The following is a 25,413-nucleotide window of genomic DNA, read 5'->3' on the forward strand; positions in this document are numbered from 1 at the left end:
AGCAAAAACATCAGACGAACCTGTGGCAGTAGGCGGTTCTCGAATCACACATCATAAACATTTTCGACCCGTACCGATGAGGCTTATCGGGCATGACATGCGAGTAGTGTTGCGCCTAGAAGTGGATGGAAGCACCCCTTCGTCAAAGAAAAAAACAGCAGAAAGAGTCCATCCAGACAGAAACCGCTGCTGCAGCTTGTCGATAACTGGGCGAAGTTTCCCCAGTTTGTCGCGTGTGCGATTGGCCTCGTTATCTACGAAGTGTAAGTCTCGGAGAATCTCCTGACACCTGTTGCGTCCCATGAGCCGCCCGAAGTTTCCACAGTTTGTCGCGTGTGCGATCGGCCTCGTTATCTACGAAGTGTAAGTCTCGGAGAATCTCCTGACACCTGTTGCGTCCCATGAATCGCCCGAAGTTATCTGCTGGTACCGCACCGTCCTCCGTCATGGACCAGTGATCTGCAAAACTTCTCTTCTGTGGGCACAGCATTCGGGCGACGAGAAGGCCAATGACATGCATTACTTCGTGTGTCTGATAGCCAGCTTTTGCCTTCAATTGGCGGCGTACTTGCGCCAGTGTCTCTTTCTGACGAGGTCCATGTTGGGCGAGGATGGCTTATGCGCGTCTCTTGATGTTTTGCTGGCAGTATCGGTTCGTCTCCTCCGTGATTCTAACCCACAAAGCTTTTGGTAAGAAATAAACAGCGTCAGCAGCGGCGAATGACACTGGCTGCGCAACTCAAGGACTGGTTCCGCGTCTTGCATATTGAGCCCCGGGTAGGGGCGTACGTCTTCCTCATACGACTCCGACGCTAGAGATCAGGTCATCCCACGTAAAGCAGCAGACCGCTGCTGCGTTGCACTCGTCGGCAATGTGCCGTTTCCAATCTGAAGCGACTGCACGAACGCGTTGTCCATCTCTACAGCGTCGTTCTCTGTAACGACGTCATCGCTTTCGTTACCAATAAAGCTGGCGTCGTCGTCATCATCCACGATTTCGCCACTCTCGCTTTCGTCAGAACTGAAGCTTTCGTAGGCGCTCAGGTTCTCGTCCTCAGGGACGTATTTGACGTCCTTCTTTACATGAGCATGCGGTCGGAGCACGCGAGTCGGTTCTGCAGTGACAACATCTACTTGGGCACCGTCGCTCTCAGCCCCTGACACCTCCGATAGTAGTTGTAGGTTGGCATCAGAATCTCGCTGGGAGTCTGCTGCATGTAGCTCGCCCGGCGAGACGTCAAATACTCTGGTCACAGCGGCCTGCGAGAGCTCAACCTCTGAGTCGCTCTCAGATCCGAAGAGTTCATTCAGCGTGTTTTGGGAGAGTATGGCGCTAGTGTCAATCTGGGATGGGCGGACGTCTTCATCCGCATCATCTTCGACCCTCCCACCGTCACCAATCTCCACAACTTCAGCCGCTTCAACATCTTCATCCACCGCGTCGATAGCGCTCTCAACATCATCAGCATCAACATCTTCCAGCAGTCTAGATTCAATAGCATGTACGACAACCGCGTCCTCGCCAACAAACGATTGAACACCATCAGGACTCACATACCTTCAGTCTGTCTGCATGCCGCTGGGTCGCTTGGACGTCCATCCGACTCCGCGAAGCTGACGCCACAAATGGCTGAAGTCGATGTCTCGAGCCACTGCGGCTACGGCGTCTGTTTTTCCACGGGCACTGGCCCGGATGCGCGCCATCTTGCGAATTCTAGAATGACTGGCAGTTGTGTTCCTTCCGTATCCCTTTGACCCGTATCTATTCCTCATCCCTACCCCTGTTGTGTCTCTGCTCACTTTCCCTGTGACCTCTAGCATCTTTTAATTTGAAAATATACTGATTAAACTATTGCTCGAGCCATTTTCTATTGTCGCACGCCACGTCGTAAGATACGACATTGATATTTTCGTATGGCGTAACTTACGACGTCGGGAGGGAAGGGGTTAACTTCGTCTAACAATCAATGACGCAATAATTTGTTGAACAAGGTCTATAAAGAATTGCGAGTGCTTCATGTTTTTAGCACAGTGAAATGCAATGCTAGCCAATGCATTGCGTTAAGCTAGACACATTTTGCCTAGCTTGAATTCTCTAAAGTGAATTTCTCGCTGATGCTGGGTAGAACAACTTAACGGGCTTGGCTACATGTAGCCATATCACTGGATGGTGTCATAAAATGTAAGAACCTTTTCCATCGTGTTCTGCTGCCACTAACCATCAAACTGTTGGCTCTCCTATCAAAGGTGCTCAATCAGAATCCCCCAAGTCTCCTCACCATGGCCACGGAGCTCGTCACGTACGTCTCGAAGCTGCTACCGGGCTCGGCCCTGCCTGATCTGTCCGCAGACATTAAGAAGAAGGACTTTGCTCCTGTCGTTGTGGCCGTACAGCCCAAACTGCCGCAGCTGTTGGCTCTAGAGGCCGAGACTGACGTGGAGGGCGCCTTCGCCCTTCTGTTCGACGTGGTCCTGCAAGTTCCTAACGCTCAGGGCGAGGTGCTCAAGATCCTGCAGGTTATTAAGGATGACACCAAGGCCAGCGCTGTCCTGCGTCTACGTGTGACCGCGGCCCTCTTCAATAAGGCCAGGACGCTGCCTAAGGTGCAGCTTCAAGCTCTACTGAACGTTTTGGACCTGGCCCGGAGCTCCAACAACATTGGTCTCGTGGCGCCTTACTTGACGCAAGTGGATACACTGCTGGTCACACACACACTCAATGTGGAGGACCGTCGCGTGCTTCTATTGGCCGTGGCCAACGTACTAGACCAGGCTGGTGACAAGCTCAAGGTGCTGGCCGTATTGGAGCAGTACCTGGCCACATACGAGCAGGGACAGGTGGCCAAGGAGCAGGCCAAGCGGGCCGCTCAGATCGTGTTGCAGAACCCCGTGGCCAGCTTCCTGGCCCGCGTAGACTTGGCGGCTAACTCTGTGGTTCAGGCCTCGCTTAAGGGCGACAAGGCTCTTGAGCTGCTGGAGATCGTGTCTACCAAGACACTCAAGGAGTATGTGGCCTTCCAAAAGAACGCAGCCGCTGTCTATAAGGACAATGGCCTGGTCGAGGCCGAGCTGGCCGACACGATGCGGCTGTTCACACTGTGCACTCTGCCCACAGGCTTCCAGGCCATCCCGTACGCTGACGTGGCCGCCGCTGTGGACGTGGCCGAACAGGACGTGGAGGAGTGGATCGTGCGGGCCATCACGGCCGGCGTCGTGAACGCCAAGATCGACCAGCTCGCCCGTACTGTGACCATCTCTCGGTCGCTTGAGCGCCGTTTCGGTGCCGAGCAGTGGAAGGAGATCGACGTCAAGTTGCAGCTGTACAAGAAGAATGTCGGTGGCCTGCTCGATATTATCAGGAACGCGCGACGTGCTCAGGAGCAGCAGTGAGCTACACGACGCAGCGGTGGAGAGTGGCCAAACGAACTGTAGAGGATAGAGGCGCCAGTCGCCCGAAACGATCTACTGCTACAGACTACGACGAGGGCGGGGGATGGTTACTAGACAGGATTGCGTGGATGTAAGTTCGTGGGAGCGGAGGCGATAAGAGAGAGAGAAAACACCACTTCGTATTTTTTTGCCATCCAAATGTTACTTTAGGGCACTTATTTTGAGCTACTTTGGCCACCTGGGAATAGCATTTGCTCTTTTTTGTGAATGGAAGGAGGCTATTACGTCCAAGTGGCTTTACGCAGTATGGCCAAACACATCCAACCTGTCTCCGAGACGTCGATTGATGAGGTCAAGCAACCCGATCGACGCTGGGCTAGACGTGCGGTGGGGTACTTCACCTCTTTCGGGTCTTAAGTAACTGCTCGACGCTCATTGTTTTTTTTTACTATTCAGGTCCCACGCGATGCAGCCATTGTGCTAGCCCTGCACATGACATTCAACGAGGCAGTACATGTGCATGACCCAGTAGATCCAAACGAAGCTGGCCGTATTGTATGTTTGCATCTTGATCAGCTAGTTCAAATTGTCTTAAAAGTTATTGTTTCGGTATTTATTTCTTATAGTTCGCATATTCTGTAAAAGGACTCGTCGATCAAATGCTCATGCCGATACTCACAAGTGTAGAGCATGTGCTTCAAGACGGAGATTTATCCTTCCAACGCGATGCTAAGCCAGTGGCTCCGACGAATGTTCGCCATGCGTCGAAACTCATTAAAAGGCGAATAAAACATCGTAAGCAGTTTTATTCAACAGAGAAGACGACCACCTACGGGGCCTACGCGGCATCCCGAGCGTCGTCGCGTACAGGGTCTCGTATTGGCTCACGGCTCGGAGGATCAAAAGTCTCACCGTCAGCTCGTAAAGGGCACAAGATGTCGCTGGGTTTTGGTCCAAATAGCGGAGATTTTATGAATACATCGTGGATAGAAAGCCCCGAATCCAACAACAATTCTCCGTGGCTCTCTTCGTCTTCTCTAGTGGTCAACACCGCGAGAGGCGCTGTCGATTATGTTGAGATGCAACGAAGAGCTGACATCGAACGGGACTTGAGCACTCGTGAGTCTGTTCGTCGCTCCAATGATGAGATCAACCGCAAGAGCGACGTTCGAATAAAACTGCGGTCTCTAGCTGATCCAACAATCTCTCTTGAAAAGGAGGAGGCCATGATAGCGGCACTAGGAGCGGAAGCACAGCGCTCACGTCTGCGGCAGAGTCGAAAAGGAACTCGAGGTAAAGCCCCAGGAATTCCTCCACCCACGCTGTCTCCTTTGAGCGGGACACGTGTGGGAACGAAGGGAGCGAACCTATCGCCACTCGACTCCAATGAGACCATGACTTTCCGAACAGAAGACTACAAAGGGCTCTCTTCAGACGTCGTACTTTATGGAAATAGTGGTGAGCTTTTGGTCTCTCAGAATTGCTTCGTTGTAGAGCACAAACTGCGCCAGGAACTTCTGTACGATCTACATACCCGAGGAGTGATTCAACCACGTATCAAACTTGCGGCAATACCGAAGACAGAAGAGGACGTCAAGATCGGGAAACACTCGGCGGTTACTAAGCAAATTCGCTCACCTACACGACTGCGTTCACCGTTACTTAACCATGGCCCAAACATCAGTGGGTTTAATGATCAGATCGGATCTTTTGAGTCGTCGGCAAGTCCCATGTTTAACTTTCAGGGCGTACCTCTCGCTAAGGGTGTCGCGTTGAAGCCTCCTGATGCTTCATTAACGCAGCCTTCCAATGGCCAGAATGCAGCACAGCCCAAGGCGCCGAAGAAGAATTTTACACCAGAAAGTCTACCGACCACCAAGCTTGAGACTAATCTCAGTCCGTTAATCAAGGCACCAGGTGGCAACAAGAGTGCATTGCTGGGTGACTCGAGTCTTCAGGCACAGAACACTAGACCGACTGACGTCTCATTGGTTGCAAGTGTTCAATCTTCTCGTACTCTAAAACTGGAGCGCAGTGTTGGAAGTCCTGTACAAGTACTACCGAAGCATGTCGTACGTTGATCAGTGTAATATTTTATTATGAACTGGGTTCTGACCACATCAACCTTTTGACAGCATAACGATGAGAAACAGTTACAGAACTTGCGGATTCGAACTCCAGCATGTCCGAATCGACTGTCACACAAGACGCCGTCGTTCATGGGCAGCGATGGAGATGCAGGAACCCTGTTTTCACTCCACGAGGTTAGTTTACATTTTCTGACTGAAGGCATATTTGAGTTTTTGTACTAACTTTAATAAAAAAAGCAGCAACATCCATTTCCCAAAAACCTACGCGATGTCAAGTATGTACGTGAATTTCCGAAAGCGCCAGCAGGGAGCATTCACCACTTTCAGCCCGTAACACAGGGAAATGACTGGAAATTGGCCACCCCGTCACTTATACCAGTTCACCGCAAATAAAATATTACCCTTCCAGTTGAAAAAAAACACACAGATATTTTATTCACTTGCTTCGACGGTCTTGGATTTTTCCAGCTCTTTCAAGCGGCTAACCCGGTACTTGTCAACTTCCTTGTCGCGCTTCATGGTCGCTCCTACGAACGCTGTGATGATTTGAGTATTGAAGATCTGGTACACCAACGTCTGGTTGTAGAAGAAATTCGCGTTGCCAGAGGCCGGAAAGAGCCACAAGAACCACATCACGGGCAACATACATGTAGCCACACCCAGGCCGAGCACGTAGACGAATCGGTTCTCGATCGCTGTCCACAATAAACGTCACATGAGCCAGCGGTCATCGAGTTCGTTAATGGCCAGTCACACGTACTCATTATCGTCTTCGGATGCAACGCCAGCATCGAGAGAAAAAAGCCAAAGTCACCGAAGCTAGGATACGCCTGGAAGAGAGAAAAGATACCGATCAACGCACAGGCGTAGGCTTGGGGACGATGTCTACGGAAGTCAAACATTAGCAGTACATTGTGACCAAAGAGAGAAGAGAGAGAGAGGCGTACGCTAGTCGGAGGTAGATCGGGACGACGTAAATGGCTGGATGCAAGTGCAGCACGAAGAGAAAGTACGGGATGAAGCGGTCGAAGACTTCCATAAAGAAGTACCAGAAAATGCCAACGTTCGGGGTCAAATCCGAGTATTTCGCCACCCACACGTACGTTTCCTGTCAAGGGGAGCACAAATACAAGACATTAGTGACGAGTGTTACCTACTTTAAGTAGTGGAGTATGTCGCACCTCCAGAAACTTCCACCCTCCGGTTAAACTCCACGACAAGTAGAGCAGCAGACACAGCCAGACACTAAACACCAGGAGGCATTGAGCTACTAGAGACGCCAAAGATATTTTTTTTACTGAGCGTAGCAGCAGCAAGATGGGTACAATCAGGAAACATGGGTACACGGACAGATACGCGCCCACCGCCACACACATCATAGACGCAGCCATAGCGCCTACACAAAGTCATACACAATATTAAATACTATTCAGAATATGGTATAAAAATCGTCTCCTACCTTCTGAGGCGAAGACCAAACTGTAGAGCACCGCCAAATGAGTAAACCCAACTGTGGACATGGCTACACTTGAGGCCAGGGAATATGGATTCATCAATGCAATAAAAGCCACTGTCGTTGACAGATTTTGAGGCTTAAACAGTGGCGAAACGGGGATTTGAGTGAGCCAGATCTCCTTATCCTCAAATACGCAGCGACGTCCCTCCTCCAGCTTCAAATTTTTTTCACAGAGGCGAGCGAAGCCCATTGCGAGTAATAGATCCACGATAACAAATACAGCACATGACATAAAGTATTGGAGAGACGCTGGGGTTATCTGCAGCACTGGATACAGTAGAGCGAAGAGCAGCGGGGGCTGATGATACACGTCCCCAGAGTAGGGCGAGCCTGTGGACTGGAAGAGAAAAACTCCCTCCTGTAGGCGGCGAAAGGACGAGACGGATGTCGCCAACTCGGGACGGGTCGATAGTGTCGCGTGTATACATGGCACGGCGTACAGGAAGACCCGTACGCATGTGCCCAGCAGCAGCACAGCAGGTAGACCTAGGCGCGGCATTGTAGAAAAACGGATGTGTCCAATCGGGGAATTGTTTAAACCAATCAGATCAGCGAAAATGGACTCAAACATTAACTTCTTATGAGCGAAATAAAATTATTTTCTAAAATTTACTTTTTTAGGGAAGGAAGTTATTTTGTGGGTTCTTAAATTCCTATGTTGATGTGCCAGCTTCATAAAACTTGCTAGTATTTAGGAAAAAGCACTGAGCTTTTGTGTTAGGAGCATCGATACATAGCTTCTTCGTTGCTGCAATTGGTGGATTTCATCGCGTAGGCGCTCGCTACTCACTTCAAGACCGTCGATGACGTCTTGCTGTTTCTTTCTGTATCGCCTCTGGTTGTCCCGACGACGCTTTCGTTCACTATCTCTTCCCAGCTTCAACAACTCCAATATCTTTGCTTGTTGTTCAGTGGTACCGATTGCTCTGATCTTCTTCCGATGAATTATACGATCTGACTCCTCGAGCTCCATATCTAGACATTCCGGTTGCTCAAATCTCGCTCTCTTTCCCTCGAGTGAAACGGTGTCTGGGGTTCGAGCAGGAAATGAGTGACGGTTCGTCGAGAGCTGCATGGGAAAGTGACTCGATCTTTGAGGTCGGTCTTGTTGTTGTTCAGGCCAACTGCTGGTGGCAATATCTCGGTAGAAGGCTGTTCTAGTTGTCCGTTGCTGAGCTTCACGAATAACACCGTCACTCAGCAGGTGCTTGTTCGGTGGGCATAGCACAGAGTTGCTCATTTTTACTGGCAGCCGATAGGTTGAGTGAGTCCGTTTGAGCATATTGGGGGCTGAGTCGATTCAGAAATGAAACAAATGCTAGTGTGATCCAAGAACCCGTCATGATTACTCGTCTTTAGCCGATTATGATACATGCATCTGCCTGCTGGAACTGTACCGGTACAGGCAGGGGCTAATGGTAACCAAATATCATATGATATTTTTAAAGTAATAGCACTAGTTTCGATATCAAACATTAATAGTAGCTCAGTTTCCAAAAGTTAACAATATTATAATGTTGACTCAGAGATAAAAATTATTAGATAGTACTTTAAATTATTTTTCACTTAAGTACGTTTCTAGAAGATATTTATGAATTTCCCCACTTAAATACGTCTAATGAGTGAACGGAGCAGGACAATTGTGAGAGTGACGGCAAGGTTGGTGTGTTGACACTGCTGAGCGCATTTAATCTAGCGTCACAGGTTACAGGTTTATGAGACGCGCGATGTGGACGAGGCTATCGGCAGAGAACAAGAGCAAATACCTTGATTTGGCTCTATCAACTTCAAACAGTTGCAACCGTTTGCAGTTCTCCATCTCGATCGGCTTTGTGTGTGTCTACTAGAGCAAATACTCGTCAGCTGCCATGACTACTGCTACTTTAGAACCTGGTCGAAAGAGGTTATTGGTGAGCCCTCGGTTTACTCAGCAGAGGGTAAGGTGTCAAAGTTAGTATCTAACTTTTTTTAAATCTCTAAGCTAATATTAACATATTATGTTAGCACTTGAAAAGCTTAGCTACTATTAATATTTACAATCGATAATTGTACTATTATTATCAAAAAAATCTCATATGATACCGGTATGTTGAAGTAGGGAAGGTCCGTCTGCGGACGATAGGCGCCGAGCAGCGTAATCACCTGAAAGGCAAGACATAGGTTAGTAGGATAAGGAATCTAATCTCACTCTCTCTTTTGCGTAGTTAACCACAAGTGCGCCAGAAGTGCAGCCCGTCCGAGGACAGGGCTTCAACAGGTCTTGAGCCCAAATGACCAGAGCCACAGATGAGGCCATCGGCGATGGCGCGCCAGCGCCAACGTCGACAGTGCCCGTTGCCAGTCGCGAAAGGACCGGCATGGCCGACGACACAGAAGAGATGAGCACCGCCGTGGCCCACGAAAGGGGTAGCGGCAACAACGCCGACGCTAATGCGCCGGCGACCGGGGGAACCGCCGCAGAGCTGATGACGCTCTTGCGGGGCGTAGCGGGACAGCTGGAGCAGCTTGAGGAGTCGCAGACCAAGCTGAAAGAGTCGCATGAGACGCTTGAGAAGCAGTTGGACGATCAAGATGCAAGGCGTGCGCGCCTGAATCGCCCTTCGACACCACCCATGAACTCCAGTCTGTTTGCGTCTGGACTCGGCCGCGGGACAAGAATGCATATCGACTCGTTAGGTGGGTCGCCACAGACGCCACTCACAGTGACGCCGCGTAGGCCAGCAGCTGCACCACAGTACTTCGGACACCAGCAGCCTGGCTACGGCATGCCAATGTCTGAGTTACAGCGCCTGTACGCCGCAGCGCACGGAGCGCAGCCGGCAGCACCAGCGCCAGCACCAGCGCCACCACGAGATGGTCGGGCACAGGCTGGAGGCGAGCATTTCCAGCAGCAGAACCAAGGAGTCCGCTACCCGGACGCGCGACAGAAGAAGCTAGCGATTCGGCCATTCGACGGAAAGGAGTTGTACGTAGGACTCGGATCTGGATTCCTCGAGTGGGGTCGACGCTTTGAGAGACAAGTTGCGTTGGCGCAGTCGGCATGTGGGTTCGCGCGGCCGGAAGATGTCAAGGTGGATCTGCTGGGGCATTACCTAGCGGGGACTGCAGAAAGGTACTATAACAAGCAAGTAGATGCCTGGTGGACACAACTGCCCACACTGCAATACGTCATGGAGAGGATGCTCGAGACGTTCAAGACCAACATCACCCCCGCGCAAGCAATGAAGTTGCTCACTGCGCCGAAGGAAGGCAATAGATCGTGGCCCGAACACTATATGTACTTGGTCGCCGTATCAGAGGCATGCGGTGGCGGGGCAGACTGAACAACATCGTGCAGTACGCGTCCGCGGACTTGCGTACAGTGCTAATGGCCAAGGTAGATGGGGCAAGAGCGGACTACTTGCAGCAGGCTGAGGAGTTGGCGCACTTCGCGCAAGCCTGGGAATTAGAACCTGCCAAGCACAAGAATCTCGGCAGAGAAGTCGTGGGCGCCGTGGCTGAGCGCCGCGGCAAGGAGACACGCACCTGCCATGAGTGCGGGAAAGTTGGACATCTGCGCGCAGCATGTCCTGAACGGACGCGAGGGGGCGGCAGGAAGCCCGACCTCACGCTGTCTGTAGGAGAGACGTCGGACGAGTCCGACGCGATGTGGATCTTGGACAGCGGGTCCAGTCGGCACTTCGTGAGCGATGCGTCGTGGCTGGATGACGTCGAGGAGTACTTGGACGAGTGTGTACAGCCAGACGGAAATCCACTCAAGATCAGTAAGAAAGTAACTCTCACGCTGCGCGTCATGGCGAGCGGGACGGAGCAGATCGTGAAGCTCATGGACGTGTATTACGCCGAGAACGTTGTGCACAACTTAATCTCCTACGGCGAACTTGACAAGAAGGGGTATACGCGGACATACAGAAACGGACGACGAGTCGTTGCCGGTGTAGACGGAGGGCGAGTAGCATTTGACGTGGATCTGCGGCATGGCGTGCTAGTCGTGCCTGCCGTCGTAGAGCGGAAAGGAGGAGCCCCATCGGGAGTAATCATGGCGGCTCTTGATCAGGCTGAGGCCGAAATGGGGTCGGGTGACGTGCAGAAGGACACGTTGGTGGAGTTCCACAAGAGGTTTGGACACTTAAGCTACGACGCGGTTGAGAAACTTGCACGGGACCCGAGCTCGGGCATCGTCATCACGGACCACCGCCGCGTCAACTGCTTAACCTGCGCGCAGGGGAAACAGACGAAGAACCGGCAGTCGCAGAAAGATACTGGGGACCACTCGCCGATCGATCGAGTTGGTGGAGTAATCTGCTCGGACTTGAAGGGTCCGATGACGCCGCGAGATCGTCTCAATAACCGCTACATGATAAACTTCGTCGATCATAAGAGCAATTACTGCAGAGTGTTCCCGGGGCGAACGAAAGATGCTGCCGCCAAGCAGTTCGAGCACTTCCTCAAAGCGTTTCGACTGCAGGATTCATGTACTGATAACGGACTCGGGTGAAGAGTACCAAAACGTAGACTTATTCTGCAAGAAGACCGGGGTAGTGCGTCAGCGGAGCGAGGCCAGAAATCAAGCCAGCAACGGGAAGGCTGAGCGCATGCATCGGACCATAATGAGCATGGCACGGTGCATGATCTTCGCCTGTGGACTGCCATTAAACTTTTGGGGGGATGCTGAACAGTACGCGGCCTACATTCTGAACAGGTCGCCGACTAACTCGAACCCGGGGAGAGCTTCGCCGCTGAAGATACTAACGAAGCAGACACCGGCACTAGGCGAGATCGTCGTTTTTGGCTCCCCGTGTACTGTGTATAGAGACCCGCGGAACAAGAATTTCTCGCAGCGTGCCCAGCACGGCATGATCGTCGGGATTGGAGAAGAAACGAAAGGGTACAGAGTTTACCTACCAAAGGACCGCGTGGTGGTCACAACACAACACGTGAAGAACATTGAGACGCTTAACAAGACCCAGAACGAGCAAGTGCAGCGGCTGTACCTGCAAGATGATGACAGTGCTGTCGTGGATGAGTCCACGAGTGGATCTGCGAGCGCCGCTGAGGCGGCCACCACTGAGAGTGCGTCGGCCAGGAGCAGACGCGGGAAAAAGGGAAAGAAGCGATCCAAGCAGAAGAAAACCTGGCAGCGAGAACGTCACGAGACACGTTCGGTCGCAAGAAAGGCTGCGGAGAACACGGACGAGTCCGTGCAGCGGGAGGAGCAAGAAACCAGAGTGGTAAACAATGTGATGGAGGTAGATCCGAGGAGCTACCGAGAGGCAATGCGCAGCCAGTGGCGTGAGAAATAAATGAAAGCTATGAAAGAGGAGCTCGAAGCACTCGAGGAAAACGGAGTGTGGAAGGTCACGCGGCTACCCAATGGGGCGCGTGCATTGCATACAAAATGGGTTTTCAAGACGAAAAGAGATGTTGCAGGATTCATTGAACGGCTGAAGGCGCGGCTCGTGGCCTGCGGGAACGAGCAAGAGTTCGGTGTGAACTATGGGATCACCTTTGCCGCGGTGATCGACATGTGCAGTGTGAAGCTCATCCTGTGCTTGGCCAGGAAGTGGAGAGTCCCAGCAGGACACGGGGATGTACCAAACGCCTACGTCAAGGCGGAGAAGGAGCCGGAACTGGACATCTACATTCGGTTGCCGCAGGGAATGGTCATATCGGAAGAAATTAAGAAGCAGCTGAGCGCCACGAGTGACGACGAGCTGGTCCTCGAGCTGAAGAAAGCGCTGTATGGACTAAAGCAGGCTGGGCGACTCTGGAGCAAACTGCTCCACCAGAAGCTGGTAGACTCGGGATTCGAACAGAGCCTGACGGACATGTGCGTCTACTATCGACGGAAGCAAGGAGTGCTGGTCGTCGTAGGCGTCTATGTGGACGACCTGCTAGTCACCGGCACGGACCAAGACGCGGTGAACGCTTTTTTTGGTGAGCTATCGGATCTGTCTGTGAAGGACCTGGGAGTGGTGAGCAAGTTCTTGGGGACGCGCGTCACGTATGATGACGAGAATGGATACGATCTAGATCAGGAGGTTGCGATCACTGACATCCTGAATGAGTACCAGATGGAGGCGGCGCGGCCGGTGCGCACGCCTATTGGCTTGGAGTGGAATGACCTGCCATTGGATGCAGGCGAGACCTTGCCGTTGTCAGGAGACGGTAGCGCAGTGACTGTTGCGAAGTTTCAGTCTTTGGTCGGAAGTTTGATGTGGGTGGCGCGTTGCACGCGGCCCGACATTGCGTTCGCTGTGCACAAGGCGTCACGCCGGACGCACAACCCGACGATGGCAGACTGGAGACTGGCAAAGCGCATAGTCAGGTACCTGTCGGGAACGAAGGGCCTGCGTCTGCAGATGAAGGGACACAGGAGTTCGGAGGAGCCGCTGGAGGTCGTCGCGTACAGTGACGCGGACTTCGCGGCCGACAAGCAGGACAGGAAGTCCGTGACCGGAGGACTCGTTACTGTGGATGGGATGCCTGTCAGCTGGATCTGCAAGAAGCAGGGCGGTGTATCGCTGTCCACGATGGAGGCGGAGTACACCGCGGCCTCGGTGATGGCCGCCGAGTTACTAGGGGTTCGAGAACTTCTAGGCGAACTCGCCGTCGAGTACGTACAGCCGATGCCGCTGCGAGTGGACAATCAGGCAGCGTTGAAGCAGTTAGGCGGTGAGGGCGCGAGTGCGAAGGCAAAACACATTGATGTGCGCATAAAGTTCGTAGGCTCCTACACGAAGAGGGGCATTCTGGGCCCCGAGTATCGTGAGAGCGAGCACATGCCCGCCGACTTGATGACGAAGGCACTGAGTGCGTCGAGGGTGGCCGACTTGCGAGTCGAAGTGGGGCTGCATTAGGCCTCGAGAGGCAAATGTAGCGAAGGTGGAAAATGAGAGCGCTGGTAGGGATGCTTGACGTTGCCGGCGAGGAGGAGTGCTGAAGTAGGGAAGGTCCGAACCAGAGATCTGCGGACGATAGGCGCCGAGCAGCGTAATCACCTGAAAGGCAAGACATAGGTTAGTAGGATAAGGAATCTAATCTCACTCTCTCTTTTGCGTAGTTAACCACAAGTGCGCCAGAAGTGCAGCCCGTCCGAGGACAGGGCTTCAACAGTGTATACATGGCACGGCGTACAGGAAGACCCGTACGCATGTGCCCAGCAGCAGCACAGCAGGTAGACCTAGGCGCGGCATTGTAGAAAAACGGATGTGTCCAATCGGGGAATTGTTTAAACCAATCAGATCAGCGAAAATGGACTCAAACATTAACTTCTTATGAGCGAAATAAAATTATTTTCTAAAATTTACTTTTTTAGGGAAGGAAGTTATTTTGTGGGTTCTTAAATTCCTATGTTGATGTGCCAGCTTCATAAAACTTGCTAGTATTTAGGAAAAAGCACTGAGCTTTTGTGTTAGGAGCAGGATTATACACTTCTCTAAATTGTGCTAAGACTTTTTTGTTTGTACGTAAGTTTATTAATTTAGAAAGCGGGCGTGCAGCTCAAAACGACTTCGTATTTTTAACTTTTTTTTCGTCTAACGTTACTCTCTAGACAATTAGTATTACCGTTTACTGTGGGTACAGGAAAGTTGACTGTAATTTAATGGTTTGGAGTGCTTTTGCGTCAAAGCAAGCGCTCGTTTGAGCTCCAGTGAGCTTATATATTTCTATCTTGACTGCTACTACAATTAAACATTAAAACGAGAAACAACACTGATTACATGCAATGCTGTTTTACTTACATTGTGAACAATATCCATATGTACTGAAAACTGTCGATGTGGACTGGCCTCACCTATGTTGTAAATCTGGGGTAACGAGAGACTGTTCAAACACCTGGGCTACCAATTCCAGGCTACCGAGGAGCTGCAACATCGGCGTCAAAAAGTCCGACTGGCTTGCCACATTAGTCACACAGCTGCGACGACTATCCCACTCAAATCGGGTCGATCCCCTCAGCACAAAGCGCTTGTTTAACAACTTATTCGCGAGCGGGGTCATTGTGCCTCTCTCCACGTCGCAGAGGTGAGGAAACACTTTTTGCAGTGTTGTTTCAACAATCGTCACACGCGTTGTCGTCCTAGCAACCAGCGTTTCTCGACCATTCCTTTCCAAACCTTCAACCTCGATCATCACCCCATCAAACCACTGCAATATGCTCCAATTGCTCAAAATTGCTTTTGTCCCATGGTCTGCATTGTAGACGACGTCGGCAGCCATCGTAGTTTGCATGAAATGTAGCAAATAACTGAGCTGGGATGATTCAAGAGAGGACAATTGCCTCTCGCCAAGACAGAGGCTTAGGTGACAAACACGAAAGTAATGGATCGCCACGTCCCAAACGCTGCCGTTTGTCGATACATAGCTTCTTCGTTGCTGCAATTGGTGGATTTCATCGCGTAGGCGCTCGCTACTCACTTCAAGACCGTCGATGACGTCTTGCTGTTTCTTTCTGTATCGCCTCTGGTTGTCCCGACGACGCTTTCGTTCACTATCTCTTCCCAGCTTCAACAACTCCAATATCTTTGCTTGTTGTTCAGTGGTACCGATTGCTCTGATCTTCTTCCGATGAATTATACGATCTGACTCCTCGAGCTCCATATCTAGACATTCCGGTTGCTCAAACCTCGCTCTCTTTCCCTCGAGTGAAACGGTGTCTGGGGTTCGAGCAGGAAATGAGTGACGGTTCGTCGAGAGCTGCATGGGAAAGTGACTCGATCTTTGAGGTCGGTCTTGTTGTTGTTCAGGCCAACTGCTGGTGGCAATATCTCGGTAGAAGGCTGTTCTAGCTGTCCGTTGCTGAACCTCACGAATAACACCGTCACTCAGCAGGTGCTTGTTCGGTGGGCATAGCACAGAGTTGCTCATTTTTACTGGCAGCCGATAGGTTGAGTGAGTCCGTTTGAGCGTGTTGGGGGCTGAGTCGATTCAGAAATGAAACAAATGCTACCGGTAGTGTGATCCAAGAACCCGTCATGATTACTCGTCTTCAGCCGATTATGATACATGCACTGGAACTGTGCAGGCAGGGGCTAATGGTAACCAAATATCATATGATATTTTTAAAGTAATAGCACTAGTTTCGATATCAAACATTAATAGTAGCTCAGTTTCCAAAAGTTAACAATATTATAATATTGACTCAGAGATAAAAATTATTAGATAGTACTTTAAATTATATTTCACTTAAGTACGTTTCTAGAAGATATTTATGAATTTCCCCACTTAAATACGTCTAATGAGTGAACGGAGCAGGACAATTGTGAGAGTGACGGCAAGGTTGGTGTGTTGACACTGCTGAGCGCATTTAATCTAGCGTCACAGGTTACAGGTTTATGAGACGCGCGATGTGGACGAGGCTATCGGCAGAGAACAAGAACAAATACCTTGATTTGGCTCTATCAACTTCAAACAGCTGCAGCCGTTTGCAGTTCTCCATCTCGATCGGCTTTGTGTGTGTCTACTAGAGCAAATACTCGTCAGCTGCCATGACTACTGCTACTTTAGAACCTGGTCGAAAGAGGTTATTGGTGAGCCCTCGGTTTACTCAGCAGAGGGTAAGGTGTCAAAGTTAGTATCTAACTTTTTTCAAATCTCTAAGCTAATATTAACATATTATGTTAGCACTTGAAAAGCTTAGCTACTATTAATATTTACAATCGATAATTGTACTATTATTATCAAAAATTCTCATATGATACCGGTATTTGGCTACCATTCCCCCTAAGTACGGAAAAACTGCATTTTGCAGTTGACATTGCAGTTAGCTTCTCGAGTGCAATAGAGTATTGCAATCGGCGGAATTGGGCATTGCAAAATATTATTGCACTACTTCACTATTAGCACCGGGCTTTTTTTCTATGTCATACCGCATCTACCTGAGCCAGGGCCTTTAACACGACCAAATTAAGCAGCTACAGTACATTGTACTGTACTGAGCAGAAATGTTATTTTTATTGAGACTGGCAAAACAGCAATAAAAATAATTTTAAGTGCTTGGAGCACCACGGGTGCACAAATTATTGGTGTTATTGCATGCAATATACAGTGGGCTGATACTCGTCTAGTTGGTGGGAGCCTCACCACGCACAACCTGTGGCAGCGTTCCAGTAGGCTCAGTTCAGCGAGCAACCATCAAAATGAGAGGACAAGAGCGTGGCAGATCGATCGTAGATTGCGGTTTAGCTGGACCGCTGGTCCGTAGGGCTCCATCAGCCCGGTTAAAGGTTATTGCCTGGAGAGACCGCAGAATAAATTATTTGATTTTGAAATGGGAGCTCGAAAATAAATTATTTTACTGCAAAATAAAATATATATTTAATAAAAATAACATTTTCGGAACCCCTGGTACTGAGTGCAGTAAAGTCACTTTACTAAAGTGTTGGCAGAGCAGCCGCGATATACAGTAGCATTCTCGCGGCATCTACACTCTATTTACTTCGTTTTCCAATCTGCTCACTCGGAATACGAAAACCAAGTCTTACACCATTCATACTCGCTGTTCTTGCACAAAGACTTCTTCGCTACTACATGTATTGGGGGTCATGATCCTGAAGACAAACCGAGCTTCTGGAATTTAAAACTTGTAGCTAGGGCCATCGGAGAGGCACACGCTGATGAGAGAGGATAGCAACAATTTCTTAACTGCAGTTAAGTATTACAGATTCAACTCCAATTGGGCATTGCAATTTCTAGCGTTCATGCAGTGCTCTCCTTTTGGTTGCAATACATTTCCGGCGGATAGACCAATTGATTTATTTCCTTCCCTGCTTCGAAGTACGACGTAATAGCTATTAGAGTTGGAGCGTTTTTAAAGATAATGTTCGACATAATTCTATGTTTGTTACTTCCTAGCTAACGTTGAGTTTTACTTCTAGCTCCAGATGACCCCCTCGAGATGCTCTGGGTACCCACAAGACCAGTGATCCACCTCCAGTGCTTGGAAAGCCGAGGAAACCAGGACGCCAGCGGTCCAAGTACAGTGTTTTTCCACCAAGAAACGTGATGTTCGATGTCCACTGGGCAGTGCCTCCAGCTTTTACATCCACCTCTTCGATCTTATCTCCTCCAGACATGATATTCACCGACACATCTTCCGTGTCAGTACTAGTGAAGTTGACTATTACTGCACCGTCACCCACTTTTGTCCACGAGCTCGAACTGCCCTTGAAAGCTCTCTGCAGGGCATTCAAACCCAATGTCGCGTCTTCCGTGCCGTCATCGATCTCGCCCATGAACTGCGTGGGGCCACAAATGGTCTGAATATACTCAGACAGCAGCGTCGCGATATCCGTCGGGTCGATCATCGACGCGGAAATAGTAGATAGACCCATATCGATCCACTTGTAGGCGGCCGCTTTCTCGTCTAGCGACGTGCCATTGTCACTCTTACCAGACTTGATCAAGTCGTTGATGATGACGCCGAAAGTTTTGCGAAGCGCCTCGCGAGTCTTGTAGGCCGTTTCGACGCTAGACTCGGAGGTGAGTTGGCGCATGCAGTTGTTGGTGACTATGGCGACGTCATAGAGTACAAGGTCCGACTCGCTGATCTTCAGACGAAGCTCGTCGTCTGAGATGGCTGGATTGTCTTCACGGTACTCGTTAACCGTCATCCACACACGGTCTGTCAACGATTTCAGGTCGCCCGCGCAACTCGAGTTTTGTTGCATGGCTGTCTCCAGTGACGCAATCTCGCCCTCCGTAATCTCTTCCGCTGCTTCCGTGAAGTTTGCGCCTTTCATGAAGGCTCGGAATCTTTGCCAGCTCGAGATAATATCATCGTCGTAGGCAAGCGCCTGTAGTAGCATCCACTGGGCAGTCGCTAATACGATCTGCGTGAGGCGAAGGGTTGAAGGGATGTTCTTCCCCATACACGCGTAAATGACCATTGGCAAGTCGGTCACAACATTGTTGGTCTGGTACAGCATCAGCAGCAGCTTCTGTTGGGAAGTCTGCGGGTCTTCAGTCTTGACATTACGGACGTACCTGATGATACCTCTCATCACCAGCAGCAATTGGTTCGTACACTTCACGGCCCACGTTAATTTCTTACCCAGTTTGACCATTTCGCCAATCACACCAAACGTGGCGGTACCCAGCACAGCCATAGCCAAAGCTGAAACCTTGCTAGCGACTTCGAGGCCACAGTCACTGTTCTGGCGGGCACATTCCATGCCGCACTCGAGAGGAAACTCCAACGGACATTCAGTCCAACAAGTGTTTGTCAGTTCGTTCCGGTCAAAGTTACGAGGACAAACGTCCATGATGTGGGCTTCACGGTAGCACGACGTGTCCGACGAGATACTCCACGGCCCCACCCAGTTGCGGTAAGTTGATCGGACGGTACTTACGGCTGTGGAGGGGGTGGCATACTTCTCGAGGAGAGCTTCACTGTCAAACGAAGCCGACCCAGCCGCCAAAATCAGTGCGCTTGGAGGTGTGTCAGGTAACGAGGGTCTTCTTGAAACACTTGGTCTTGCAGTTGCCGCCGGGGTCTTCGCCTCCGTATCATGTGACGAGGAACTTGACGTTGAACCACTGTCGTCCTTCAAGAAGGTCCAGTCAATACTCATCGTCCCGGTAACACTTGCCATCACAACTAACCACGCGAGTGCCAACCTCGAACGAATCATCTGGGATGACTTGGATCAAGTCTCAAAAGTACCAAGTGTAATCGACGTTGGTAAAAGCAAAATAAGACTCATAACCTGCACACCAATTGACCCGCGCATTGCGAGTGTCAAGACGAAAAGTGGTGACCTGCGCGAAACACCACGCTCTTAAAGGATTAGCTAACAAATCAAGAATGTGCAAACTCGCCATTATTATATATTATTCTAGTTTATTAAATTAAAAATAACGTTATGAGTAATTAGAAGATCTGAAAGAAACTAACGAAGATAGGGTATGCGTTTTCGAAAACATAATACAAAACTTGATGGTGTTGACAAAGATTTGCTTGATAAATTGGCACGTTTACGAGCCAAATTAATGTTTTTACAGAGTCTCTCACAGCAACACCCACTCGGCATTCTTACCAAGTCCGTTTGCTTTGTCAAGCTGTATTTTTACAAAGGGGATACATAGGATCTTTCATTATTAATCGTGCATCTGACATGTTTACTTCTGCTGTAATGTTAATTCAAATCTCCGAGAGGAGATGATACAGCCAGAGAGCAAATACTATCATGCAAAACAGTGTGTTTCTACCTACGTGTGTAGGTACAAAACACCAACCATCTTTAAACTTTCGTTTGCTGCATTCTTTTTGGCTATACACCAGAGGCTCATCTGATGCCCAGCCCGAAAGGCGATGAGATATGAGCGAACTTGCAAGAAGGGCACCGAAATTTTCGGTTTCGGCGAAAAGGGTTGTGCAAGTACATGTACCGTTACAAGCGAAATCAACTCGTGCTACATGTATGTATCAACATCGAGGAGGATGCATCGGTGTTGTACTCGTCGTGTTGTATTCTGCACGTGCTTCAATTTATCGCGTTAAACGATATTTTCGAATCTATTTAAAAAGCACTTAGAACAGCTATTGCGATCTTCGCCAGACAACATATGCATACTCCTAAAAAATAGTAGCCCAACAGTACTGCTCTACATTACTGTTGCTTAACGAGGTTTTGATGATATTGCTCAGTGTATGTCACGAACAACACTTTGGACTTGAGCTGACAAGTATTGAGAGGCTTTCCATCTCAACGTCACGTCATTCTAAAATAGACGAATTACCCATCTATCTACCTTCACTGCAAACACTCAACACGCACAGGATCATTTTTAATACTTTAGCATACCTTTCTGGACTGTATACCGGGCCATCATGATGCTCGATCAACACTGTTGATTCAACAGCACGGCATGAGGATCGTGAGGGGAAGTTCACGGCTGTCTGCTTGTTGTACAGCAAGAGTAATACTCTCATAGAATATTGAGTACCGAGTTTCACTCTGTTCGGTTTGCAGGAATCGTGCAATGAAATACATGGTAAACCTACACGTCTTGGTGTATGTTCGGGTTGTCATTCAGTGCACGTCAACACACTTAGTCAGCACCTTTGTACATGTACAGCTTGTGATGACCTACAGTTGATGGCGACTCGCTTGCTGTCGAGTCGCATCATGCCCTGGCGGCAATCCGGTTCCGTATTTATAGACATGACAAATCCCATCTTCCGACGACGGATTGTAAACTGATGGTCGGCTTCAACGTAACCCTGTGATCGTAACCGGTTACAGTGTAACTTACACACATCATAAAACCACATGTCATTTGGTGGATAGGAATGTTGGACCTGACAGAACTTCTGTCTGCAGCCCGCGACTTATCTGCCGTGCCCGTATTGGAGGAATCGGACTTCCACCAGGGAAGATATCGCGACGAAAGCGTACTCAAGTTCCGCGGTGTGGTTCGGGGTGTGCAGGATCCGGAGTTGGTGTTGCTGGACGGCGAGGCTCCCGCACTGACGGATGGAGACGCCGTGCGCCAACAGTTGGTGGAGCGTGTACCCCTAACAGTCACTCTTTCCCCTCATGCGAGTGACTGGTCCACCATCGCGTATCGAAACGTTTCAGTGGTCGAAAACTTAATACAGAGTGATGGTCGCTGTAGTGCGAATGAACGTCTCTCATCTTCCAAGGGCACCAAGCGCTCCAGCGCAGCCGTGGACGAGCAAATGGATGACGCATCTGAGCAAACACAGGACGATTCGCACGTAAAGAAACCCAAGGCGATAGAGAAGCAGGAGGACGGCAATGAGGGGTTATTACTGCCTCAAGCCGTCAATATCTACGTCTACGAAGGCCAGTACAAGGACACGCCATTAGACGCCTTCAAGGTAAACGAAGCTTTCGAGTTCGTGGGAATTTTGGACCTCATGGTGCCTGGAACAGACAGCCAGAAGAGCGATAGTGAGGCCGGTCTAAGCGCCAAGCAACTCGAGGAGCTGCAGATCTCCGACTGCATCGACGAGGTGCATCGCAAAGGGCGATCGGGCGTCGTCTTGCACTGCTGTCACGTCAGCCGCTTGCAGAGTGTACACCACGTGCGTCCTCACGAGTCGAGCGAGTTCTATGACCAGATCCAGGAGAGCAACGAGTCGCGGACAAAGTTCTGCCAGAACGAGTGGCGTAAGCTGGGGCAACAAGCGCATGTTGCCGCGATGCGCGCACAGATTGTACAGTATTTGGCACACACCTTGTGTGGAGACACCCTGGCTGCCGAGTACTTGCTCTTGGGGTTACTATCGCACGTGTACTCACGCGCCGATCCGTCGACGCCATTGGGCAATTTATCTCTCAACTTGGCTCTAGGCAAATCCTGTACTGAAGAGCTGAAAATTGCTTTTATTGCGGACGTGGAGAAGACTTTGACGTCCCTGATGCCGATGGTGGCGCGCGTGGATCTGTCGCTCAAGGAGCTCAACTCGACTAAGTTTATGCCGCACAAAGATTACGAGCGAGAGCTGCTGCTGAGTGGCGTGTTGCAGGTGGCCAATGGGACGACGATGCTGGTCAATGAGACGGCCTTGTCGGCGGGCCAACTGAACGACCAGGGCGTCAAGAACATGGCGGCGTTGCAGTCGCTGGTCGACAAGATGCTGTTGCCCTACGACTTCCACTATTACAACATGGATTTCCCTCAGGATGTGGCAGTAGTCACAGTATCCGAGGGAAAAAGTATTCTGCCTGTGACGGTTGCTGTGCCTGTCGTCGCTACTGACAGTGATACAACCCACGAGCAGCCGACGCAACAGGTTTTAGAGTGTTTCCGTCTCTATCTCAGCGTCTTGCGCTCGTTTGTCGTCACGATCGGCAACGAGGAAGCAGAAATGGCCGAGAAACACTACGTAGAGTGCCGCAAGTCCGAGCAGAAAGTGGCGGTGAGTTGTATACGTATACGTATACTTGCAGAAAGTGTATAGTCTGACTGAGTCAATGCAAAATGCAGCTGGAAGATCTTCATCGCTGGCTGCGACTCGCTCGTCTGGTAGCGCTCAGTCGTGGGGAAGGACAAATCTCCAAGGAGTGTTGGGACACGATGTTGACACTGGAAACTGGACGACTTGCTCGTCTTCCTAACGATAACAAGACTGCATGAGCCAAAAGAGATAATGAAAGATAACACGTCGCATTTTTGAGGGTCTACGACTCGTGTGGTTGGTGCTTACTGCACTATGCCACCACGTAGCTGTCTGCTTTATCCGTTTGTAGGCGTCCACTTCTGGATGACCACGACTAAAAAGTCTTTTTCTAAACAATTATGACGATACAGCGTTAAGAATCTGAGACCGGAGAAGTGGAGACTTCAGCTTACCATGAGCGATGAGAAGCTCGAGTTTCTTGACGCGGATGCGCATATACTGCAGATCGTTCTTGGGGTTCAAGTCCCGTACCACGCCACGCGCCTTTGTGGTAAGCTCCTTCATGTACTGCGCGTACTTTTCGGCCTCGGCCACTTGCATCTGCGGGTGACGTCTCAGCACATTGCCATTGCGATCGGCGATCACGTAGCCTTCCACGCCCTTGTGGTTCTTGATGCGTTCTAATGTTTCCTCCACCTCAGACATGCTTTTCTATGTGAAAGATCTACTGCAACGACTCAAAAGGCGTCTTCCCTGTTTTTAAACGTCATTTTTTACAGGTTACTCATCAGTCTGGAAGCAGATTCGGTGGAAAAACCTCGGCGGTTCGTTTTGGAGCTTAAGAGTTGAAAGGTCGCGAAATGGAGGGCAAATTTATTCGTTTCGTGATTGATCAGTAGAATTTTTCTCGGGTCGTATACGAATTCGGATTCATGTACAGTATTCTGCGTGAATAGCGAACGCCTGATATACACATGTATATGCCAGTCGTAGTGTATAAAACGACGAGCGAAAAACAGCCCGTATTGGTATAAGTTAACAAAGCGAATAATTGATGCTCCCTTTGTTAAGTCCGAATGTTGCCAGCAGTGTTGAATGGTTGTCGCGCTCACCTAATGCAGTAAGTAAATCCACTTTATAAGGCTTAACTGGTTGCTTTAGTAGTGTAGCTGACGACTTGAAAACACCTTACATGGTGGCTTTGCCGGGAGTAATTGGGAGACAGAACTCATTTACGGCCCATTCAGCGATTGCCTCGTAGGACATAGTAGGGGAGAGTGCTTGTTTCTTGATAATGGCCACCTTCTCGACCCAGGTAAGGCGTAGCCGCTTCGTAGGATTGTGGGGTATGGCGGATTTGGTAGCTGAGCAACGGCGGGGTAAGTTTAAATGTGAAGGTCCGTTAAACAACTTGTGCATACGTGTGCAAGGCGAAAAAAGATCGCCAAAAGCGCGCCAATTTCAAATGTTGAAATGTACTGGATTTTATTGCTTAGTACCTCCGGTGGATTCAATCTTAGCTCAATACCTTTGCACATCACCTTCTTGGTATGCTGATAGAGTGGTACGCTGTGGTAGTATAAACGTTCGTGACTCGTTCGCTATTCACGCGGAATACTGTATGAATACAATCGCCAGAAAAACCAGGTCATGTTATTTGGCGAACCACTCAGGATGGACGAGATCACCCAATTCGTGCGACCGAGCAGAGCTGACTCTGGAGCCCTACTGCTATCTTTTTCGAGAATATGTGTGGCATACTTTAGCTCCTTTCACCCAGTGGATGCTTTTCGAGCGAAATGCAGCGGAGTAAGTAAAGAGGGTTCACCTTTTCGGGGTATCTGAACAGTTAAAGGTTGCGAAAGCGACAGATATAGCGTAGGAGTAACAGCTGCTGGCGAAGGTGTAGCTTCTTGAATCTGCAAAATGCACTATAAGTAGGTCCGTCAAGAATTTGAGACGGGTGCTCATTCTCAAACTTCCTCCGTCGCAGTTAAAACCTCCAAGGCCCACCTTCTCGGACAAGTACAGCAGTCGACAATAGCTCCAAGCTACTATTATCTTTGTCCAGGTGCTTTCAACGTCGTCGGCTTCGCGTACGGAAAGGCCGAGAGCACAGCCCCTCGAGAAGGCAAAGTAAAAGTGAAACGTTTCCGTAGTGGACGCTGGGTGGATGAGAAGGAACAAGTGGTCGAGCTGCATCAGGACGAGCCCACTGTGCGAATCGTGTCTGCGGAGGAAGCGCTGCACGGGGCGGGCACGTTCGTAGAAAGTGTGATCTGCACCGCAAAGTTCAAAGTTTGAACTTCAAACCAGGAAGAGCGCGCGTCTGGGACTATGGCCTTGTTCCTGGATACAAATGGGACACAAGCCCGTTACAAGGTAGGCTGGACGTGAATTTTTGCGATGGCGAGATCTTCGTTAAATACGACTCGGGAGCAGCTCAGATGTGGCTGTTGAGGTATATGCTTTACGATCTGGTGATGGAAAAAGCACCAGCCTACTTATGACGGCTGAGATGGAGCAAACACACACCCGAGTGT

The 25,413-nt window shown here is 50.0% G+C and overlaps 8 protein-coding genes across 8 annotated transcripts; 5 read left to right on the top strand and 3 right to left on the bottom strand.

Moving 5' to 3' along the window:
- Positions 1–301: 301 nt before the first annotated feature.
- PITG_08346 (carbohydrate-binding protein, putative) lies at positions 302–3,390 on the top strand (the record flags this gene model as incomplete). Its single annotated transcript, XM_002903695.1, has 4 exons — positions 302–363; positions 696–785; positions 1,293–1,665; positions 2,248–3,390. The coding sequence occupies 4 exons, from the start codon at positions 302–304 to the stop codon at positions 3,388–3,390; spliced, it is 1,668 nt and encodes a 555-aa protein (XP_002903741.1).
- A 267-nt stretch (positions 3,391–3,657) lies between these two features.
- PITG_08347 (uncharacterized protein) lies at positions 3,658–5,471 on the top strand (the record flags this gene model as incomplete). The annotated part of the gene is made up of 2 exons (XM_002903696.1): positions 3,658–3,772; positions 4,207–5,471. The coding sequence occupies 2 exons, from the start codon at positions 3,658–3,660 to the stop codon at positions 5,469–5,471; spliced, it is 1,380 nt and encodes a 459-aa protein (XP_002903742.1).
- Positions 5,472–5,912: 441 nt separating this feature from the next.
- PITG_08348 (uncharacterized protein) lies at positions 5,913–7,495 on the bottom strand (the record flags this gene model as incomplete). The annotated part of the gene is made up of 5 exons (XM_002903697.1): positions 5,913–6,175; positions 6,241–6,365; positions 6,428–6,588; positions 6,779–6,876; positions 6,940–7,495. The coding sequence occupies 5 exons, from the start codon at positions 7,493–7,495 to the stop codon at positions 5,913–5,915; spliced, it is 1,203 nt and encodes a 400-aa protein (XP_002903743.1).
- A 2,272-nt stretch (positions 7,496–9,767) lies between these two features.
- On the top strand, positions 9,768–10,319 carry PITG_08349 (uncharacterized protein; the record flags this gene model as incomplete). Its single annotated transcript, XM_002903698.1, has 1 exon — positions 9,768–10,319. One exon carries the CDS (start codon positions 9,768–9,770, stop codon positions 10,317–10,319), a length of 552 nt encoding a protein of 183 aa, XP_002903744.1.
- Positions 10,320–17,849: 7,530 nt separating this feature from the next.
- Positions 17,850–19,262, bottom strand: PITG_08350 (uncharacterized protein; the record flags this gene model as incomplete). The annotated part of the gene is made up of 2 exons (XM_002903699.1): positions 17,850–18,341; positions 18,420–19,262. The coding sequence occupies 2 exons, from the start codon at positions 19,260–19,262 to the stop codon at positions 17,850–17,852; spliced, it is 1,335 nt and encodes a 444-aa protein (XP_002903745.1).
- Positions 19,263–21,292: 2,030 nt separating this feature from the next.
- PITG_08351 (uncharacterized protein) lies at positions 21,293–22,999 on the top strand (the record flags this gene model as incomplete). Its single annotated transcript, XM_002903700.1, has 2 exons — positions 21,293–22,888; positions 22,964–22,999. 2 exons carry the CDS (start codon positions 21,293–21,295, stop codon positions 22,997–22,999), a joined length of 1,632 nt encoding a protein of 543 aa, XP_002903746.1.
- A 206-nt stretch (positions 23,000–23,205) lies between these two features.
- PITG_08352 (uncharacterized protein) lies at positions 23,206–23,575 on the bottom strand (the record flags this gene model as incomplete). Its single annotated transcript, XM_002903701.1, has 2 exons — positions 23,206–23,258; positions 23,323–23,575. The coding sequence occupies 2 exons, from the start codon at positions 23,573–23,575 to the stop codon at positions 23,206–23,208; spliced, it is 306 nt and encodes a 101-aa protein (XP_002903747.1).
- Positions 23,576–24,218: 643 nt separating this feature from the next.
- Positions 24,219–25,174, top strand: PITG_08353 (uncharacterized protein; the record flags this gene model as incomplete). The annotated part of the gene is made up of 2 exons (XM_002903702.1): positions 24,219–24,249; positions 24,864–25,174. 2 exons carry the CDS (start codon positions 24,219–24,221, stop codon positions 25,172–25,174), a joined length of 342 nt encoding a protein of 113 aa, XP_002903748.1.
- Positions 25,175–25,413: the final 239 nt, after the last annotated feature.

The sequence above is a fragment of the Phytophthora infestans genome, genomic scaffold (assembly GCF_000142945.1).
Source record: "Phytophthora infestans T30-4 supercont1.13 genomic scaffold, whole genome shotgun sequence".
Taxonomy (NCBI): domain Eukaryota; phylum Oomycota; class Peronosporomycetes; order Peronosporales; family Peronosporaceae; genus Phytophthora; species Phytophthora infestans.